Source organism: Lithobates pipiens, unplaced genomic scaffold (assembly GCF_037356315.1).
Source record: "Lithobates pipiens isolate NorthernLeopardFrog02 unplaced genomic scaffold, aLitPip1_a1.2 Scaffold_19, whole genome shotgun sequence".
NCBI classification, from domain to species: Eukaryota; Metazoa; Chordata; class Amphibia; order Anura; family Ranidae; genus Lithobates; species Lithobates pipiens.
The window spans coordinates 350,311,397-350,318,705 of NW_027507764.1; the positions used below are offsets into that span (position 1 = coordinate 350,311,397).

The 7,309-nt window shown below is 40.2% G+C and overlaps 1 protein-coding gene across 1 annotated transcript in view; it reads right to left on the reverse strand.

Moving 5' to 3' along the window:
* Positions 1-2,596, reverse strand: part of LOC143998066 (uncharacterized) — a 265,657-nt gene extending 263,061 nt beyond the window's left edge. Inside the window, exons 1-2 of the mRNA XM_077493829.1 lie at positions 2,378-2,596; positions 2,238-2,298 (exon numbers count right to left, since the gene is read on the reverse strand). Of these exons, the coding sequence (XP_077349955.1) occupies positions 2,238-2,298; positions 2,378-2,596 (280 nt within the window). The remainder of the gene's footprint in view (positions 1-2,237; positions 2,299-2,377) is intronic.
* Positions 2,597-7,309: the final 4,713 nt, after the last annotated feature.

Consider the following 7,309-nt stretch of genomic DNA (forward strand, 5'->3'; position numbering starts at 1 on the left):
CTGACCTGACACATGTCTGCACTGAGATTAGAACAGTCAAAAATCCTAATCTATCTACTTGCTCTGGATTGTAAAAAGATGGTGTATATATATATATATATATGTATATATATATATATATATATATATATATATATATATATATATATATATTATGTTTTTAATATCATTAAGAGAAAGCAGGATTATCAGCTGGGCATTTTTTTTTTTTAAATATGCCAATAAGGTTTAGATTATAGTTGTAATATTTATTCAATTTATGAAAGATTAGCTTGTGTGAAGCCAGCCTGTTACTACAATTAATAATGGTGTTTATTATAATCATTTACCTGTTTATATCAACCATAACCCTCAATTACTACAGACCATGAAAAATAACCTAATAATTCAAAAAATATTTTTTTTTTATCTTTGTAAAAATTCTTAATTTATATTATACACCATATTTTAAAATAAAGTATGTTAATTTAAAGCAACATAATAAATGTATATTAGCTACACCACTTATTTTTTTACTTTTCTGTACAATAATAAACATGCAAAAAACATTTAATTATGCTTAAAATTCTTTTCCCTTTTCTTCTTTGAGAACTAACAGTGGTATTTTTTTATTCTGTAATTTAAATGTTAAGCTGCCAGATGTGTGTCTCATGCTTCAAGAGTTGAAGCTTTGCATTATTTAGCATATTAAGATTCACAGAATTTAAAAAAAGGGTTCCTTTATTGCCTGGAGGTTCTAATTAAGTAAACCTCAGCCTGATCCATGTAAAGCTTGCAATACGAAAGTATGCTCTGTCTCCTTTTTTCTTCAGTCAGGCAGAGTGATATAATAAAGTGATACAATAAATATGAAAAATCCATAGATGATATAATTTTTCTTGCGCTTCAGGAATTAAACCTATCTGTTATTCTTAGACTATTTTAATGGAGTCTAGCAATCAGAAACGCATTGCATAGTCTATAACTTTTTTTCTTAATTGTTGCAGTCACTCACAAATGATTAATCATGCGCGCTTTTATATCTCGAACAAAGGAATAGAAAACATGATCAGGAAAATCGACATTTGACTGACTTAAATTTCTTTGTTGTTATGACTTGAACAGCACTAGATTGCTAGCCGATCAAAAATGTGCTCACAAAATTTTTTAGTGCCAAGGGTCATATGAACAACAAGAGACTTTCTGTATGTGGTACTAATAAATCATGCCAGGGTTGAAATACAAGGTATTTCTTGACTCTTTTCTGAAAATGTCATTGGTGTCAAGTTTGTACATTCACATACTTTAATAGCAAGTAGACCAGTCTCCAACATTCAAGGTACAGTAAGTATAATGACAGCTTAATTTACCACCAAATCAAAAAGAGTCTTGTTTATGTGGAAGTGAGTAAATACTGCTGTAGTTATGATTATATTTGCCCATAGACATTGCTATCATACTGAATTTCCCAAAAATATCAATATTTCATTTTTTAAAGAATTAAATAAGTTATATCTATTAGTCTGTTATCTGTATTTCTACATTGAGTTTATTTTGTGTTTTCTATATGTATTTTTATAGTTAATAAGCATGTTTTAAAAGGTTAATATTACATAATTTGAATTCCACCATAAGGTATATCTAAACCCAAGAACAAAAATATAATATATTATAGCTTACTAGTTTATAGATGTCATGGCTGCTTTAATTTTCCTTGTTTGGGCCTAAAAACATTTTCTGCAAGAATTTAAAAATACCTGTTGCTCACACCAAAAACCCAGTGGCCTTCTAACTTGCTGTGCAGTAAGCTAAAATCTCAAACAATGTTACCAGCCACCCTGATAGCCTGTTCAGTCCAAGAATAAGAAAGTGACCTACCCTAATGTTCTTGTAAAGACTTGATAGCCCCTAAGTAGAAGAAGCAGGACTTTAGAAAGGGGTATGGTGTGTATTTAGACTGGATTGGGCCTAACATCACATTTTAATAATGTGTGATGTATGGAGATGACAATTGCCGACCTTCTTAAAAAATGTTAGTGGTCATCACTTTCTCTAATACTTTTTTGAATATAAAATTTGCATTTTCAAACGTAAAGTACAACATTAGAAGGCTGTGTATTTTTTTCAGTTCCAGCTTACAATCTCATTATCCATCATTATTTGCAACATTATGACAGAGCTTAGAATTTTATTTTCAGTAATTCAGCGAGTTTAAAAAGGTCATCATTTCATCATTCAGTCATCATTTGTTCTATTACCTTTTTTGTGCATTTTTCTCCTGATATGTCTTACTGTACTTTCTTCTGATGTTTCTTCCACCTAAGGAAACACCATGTTATCTAATATTATCAAATACGCCAAAAACAGAAAATCACAAAGCATCAATTGAGCACTGAACCTGAACAACTTGCGTCAAACTTGTCTGCTGCAGTTTTGCCTGTGCCTCATTTAAAATGTTCCTCTCCTTTCCTTTCGCTGCATTAAGATGTGTTTCAAAATCCTTTGCAGTGCTGGGAAGTAATTCCTTGTGAACATTAGGTTCTCTTTGAGAGGCCAAGGGTTGTCCTGTGAAGGAAATGACAAGCTGTGAAAAGTAAAAGAACAATTCCTTCCACATGTTTTCAGTGCATTAAAAACACTATGAAGCTTGTCAAGCAGAATCACTTTGGATGCACCATGTCTCAGTATTTCAGCCCTGTCAAAGCTCATTTAAAATTGAAGAAACAAATGTAAAACTCTGCTGGGAAATCCAAGTACTAAACCATGCCTGATTTTATGTACACTTTTGCTGTATAATATCTCTGTAAATAAGAATTTCTCTGTAGTGTCCACAACGCTGACTGTTGTTCATGTTGAAATTGCATTAACTGGAATATTTACAAAGCCTTTCTCTGTTTTGGTTTCAGGTATCAACCTGTAAGACAGGGCTGCTCAACCTTTTGAAGAGGGAGCGCCATTTAAGCGATTTGGTAACCGGTTGTGGGCCACAGTGAAATGAATTCATTCAGAATTTAGAATTTTTTATTTTGAAAGGCATAATGAGCATTTTCCTACTGTAGCAGCTAAATGCCGGAGGGAGGGGGAGGAGGAGAAGCTGATTTTTAGCAGTTTCAAAAGGAAAATGGAGGGAATCAGTTTCTGTATATGCTGCCCCTGCAGCCCTCCCATCCAAGTGTAAAACAGAACGTGACAAGGAGTCTGCACGGGCCCCCTGGAGCATGGGGTGAGGTCACCATTGTGACTCCTGATGCTATACCAGTGGTTGGGGGTATGTGGTAATAACACATGTCAACTATGGAGTTTTACAGACCTCCCCTCCAAACCACAAATATAAATGAGTCGTTACTGTCCTGAGCCCTACATAAGGCTGCTTTCACATTGATGTGCTGCAGTTTAGCCACACTGCAGGTGGAGCACAGTGAACTTGAAGTTTTTTTTTGCGGGTTAGCTGTGCTTTGCTATAGACTTCTATTATATCTTGTGGGTGTGGTTCACTTTCTGAATGTGCACAAAGACTCATGCTTTCAGGAGTTTTGGAGCACTTTCAGAAAACACACCAATCCCACGTGATATAATAGAAGTGCGCTTCTCTGGTTTCAGGACCGTGGACCACAGGTTGAGCACCCAGCTGTACGACTGTGAAAACATCAAAAATACTAACAAGAGAAGTGCTACTGGATATTTTGACATATACTGTAAATGTAGATTTGTTATACTGTATACGTGTAAAAAAATTCCACCTTGAGTTGTGACTATTCATGTGACATAACTAAATTGTAATTAGGGTACACTCCCCCTGTTTATTTATGAATTATTCCTTATATAATCTAGGAGGGTGTGATGCAGAGTATTACTTACTTCATTCTTTGCTCTTGCAGGCCTCTTTCTCAATGGTTTCAGAATAGACAACTGGTCCCATGAAGGTACTTTTCTTTTCCATCAGACCACCATTGGCCTGCATTGTATATAAAGACATTGAGGGACTGCTGACATTCCAGAGAGGGAGTGAGGAATATTGACAAATGCTGTGGGTACTGGGAATAAGGTAAATATTCCTCTGCGTTACACCCCGCTAGAATAACCACTTCAATACAGGGCACTTTCCCCCCTTACTGCCCAGGACAATTTTCAGCTGTCACAATTTGAATGACGATTGTGTGGCCAGACAACACTGTACCCAAATGAAATTTTTATCATTTTCTTCCCACAAATATAGCTTTCTTTTGGTGGTATTTGATCACCACAGTTTTTTTTATTTGCTAAACAAATTAAAAAATAACAACATTTTTGAAAAAAAAAAGTTTTTCATCGTTTCTGTTATAAAATTTTGTTTTCTCCTACACTGACGGGCATGGACACCAGTGGCCATTAATGTAATATGTATTATACTCTGATTTTTATTTGAACCCAAAACTTGAAATCATTTTATATGAATAAATTGTCTTCTTTATAAAATGTATCCTTTCTAATTGTGGGCATAATTCCTCATTCTGCTACTCAAACTATATTTACTTTACCACTAACTTGATCTCTTCCACCAGTTATTATTTCCTGCTATTTTCTTTTTTTTCATAGATCTACACTTCATGGTCTTAAAAGTAAAAAAGTCGGGGCGTGGCCTGGCCTCGGAGGGAAATGGACGCTTGAGAGCAGAGCTCCCGCCGCCGTCTATCCCCTCAGTGCTAATGGAGGCTTGTCACCGCTCTTATCTCGGGCGAATCATGGGCACAGCTTCCCGACAATCTTCTGCCTCCAGCTCTCCAAGGCGACAGCAAGGCAATCTCAGCCAAACGATTCCAGACATCTTCCGCACACAGCGAGGGAACATGGCGGCTTCCCGCCAGACTCAACCACAGCCTCCTCACACCGCACCAACGAACGGCTCTCCCCTCACGCTGCCTGATATCGATGACCCGGGGAACCCACAACAGCAACACCCCAGTCTCATGGATCTAAGGGCAATAGCATCCGACATTAAAGAAAGCTTGTCTGCAGCCATAGCAGACCTCAGACTGGACATAAGAGCTATTGCAGACAGAGTTTATGAGGTGGAGCAGATCACGGTACAGCAGAGTACAGCCATCCGCATGATCGGATCCAAGGTGGATACCCACACATTACAGATGAGGGACCTCCAGCGTCACCTTGAAGATTTAGAAAACAGAGGACGACGTCATAACATAAGGGTGAGAGGTCTGCCAGAATCTGTGGAAGCAGAACAGCTAGAAGAAACGGTGACAGGGCTATTCAATAACTTACTAGACAAACCTGCACAGTCTACAGTGGCCATGGAAAGAATTCACAGAGCCCTTAGACCTAAGGGGAGAGACACTGACCCCCCAAGGGATGTTGTATGCTGCCTCGTGGACTATAAGCTCAAGGAGGAAATACTCCGAAAGGCACGGAACAGGATCCAATTAGAGCATAATGGCGCTGCAATACACATCTACCAAGATTTGTCAGGAATTACTCTCCAGCACAGACGAGATCTACGGCCTCTGCTGGACACTTTACGCGCGAAGGGCATTCCATACAAATGGAAATTCCCCTTTGGTCTGTCTGCTTCCTACCGAGGCCGCAATGCGTTACTGAGGGTCCCTGAGGAACTCCCGCTCTTTTGTGAGGCGATGGACATTCCAGTAATTGACATACCGGCGTGGTACGCTGGATTCAGGAGCCATTAGCATCCAGGCAGGGGACGATCGCAAGAAGAACCGATGGACGCCCAAAACTCCAGACATCGCAGACGCAGGTCCCCATCAGGCAACAGACACTACGCAGCTAGAAGGGAATCCTACACGGATGGCAGCCCCACTGACTCACCGAGATCAAGGAGAGTGAGAAGGGACCTAGGTTCTCATCAAGGACACTCTCCGCGATACTGATTTCCCACTGCAGCTAAGTTCTGAACCATTCACCTTTCTGCTTCTTTCTTCACCTTCTTGCCTTTACCTTCTTGCTCTTTCTGTCCTTCTCCTCTGCCTAAACTCTTTTATCTTATCCACTATATGGTTGCTGAGGGCTGTGTGCTCACATAATGGCTGCTAGAGACCCGCTCTACAGAGAGACTATATTGGATGATACCTCCGATCAGCGGATCCCCCCGATATACAGCTCTGCTTATTTCACCACTATGGGTCCGGCTCCAGCAGTTTATATGAAACCTGGCCCATAGTGAAAATGTTGATAAAGAATTAAAATATTGATATGGGGAGATACCTAGGAATAGGTGGCTATGCCCCATCTGAACTGACGTAGCCAATACTGGGATGGTCGGAATCAGCTATAGGATGGGTTTCATATGCTTTAGCACTGACAGCCTCCAAACTGAACTTGGGCTCAGGACTAATATAACAGGGTGGGCTACTGCGAGGGGACGCTGGAAGGCCCCATCTCATCCCATAGACATTGGCGTGTTTGACTAGGATCAACCACGCGCCACAAGTCATTTCTTTGATTGTGCGGACCCCATAGGGCACTAAGTTGTTACGGACAGGAAGAATGCCCATACCTGAGCTGGGGCCTCTCTAGAGCAAGTTGGGGAAAACACCTTTCCTGGATGGGCCTTCCAGCTCCCCCTCAAGGACTACATTCGATGTTTATTGATTACCCCCTGCAAACACCAGTGGGCTCAACAAACTGTATACACTACCAGGTTTGCTGTGACTCCCCTCAGCGTCACAAAACATTTAGTTCCCTGCTATTCTTATTATCAGACCTGCTGCTCATCCGCTATGCTCTAAAACAATCTTGGAGAACAAGCGGATGGTTAGGAGAGGAGGGGATAAACATATTCACTACAGAGCGCAGGGGAGCTCAGCAAACTATCTCATGCTTCGGTACAGACGTGCAGTAGGTATCAGACTTCACGACTGGGCTTCACGAGTTAATTAAATTGGTTTGCTTACAAAAGGTTCTCATATGTCATGTGTTTCTGTTTCCAGGTTATAACGAGTAATGGTTCTATTGATCATCTAATTGCTGTTCTCTTTTCTACGTGCTCTGACCCTGAGGGCCCCCTCCCTCAAAAACATGAAGTAGCCGCTCTAACAGGGTGGATGACAGCGAACCTGCGGCCTTTTAGGGCTATAGGCTATAGTTTAAGCGCTGATCGAATAGCACAGCTCTTGAACCTTCAGATTGTTGGAGGCATAAACGTCCATGTTGTTGCATTGCTTGAGTGGCGTTGTAATCACTCGTCCGAGCTGTTTGTCAGATCTTACTGTGCCAGGTGACTCGCTACCTCCTCACTCACAGATCAACAAGCTCATCTGGGGAGTGGGCGGCGGCGTCGCAACGTGGTTAATTTGTACCGTTACACTCCCATTTC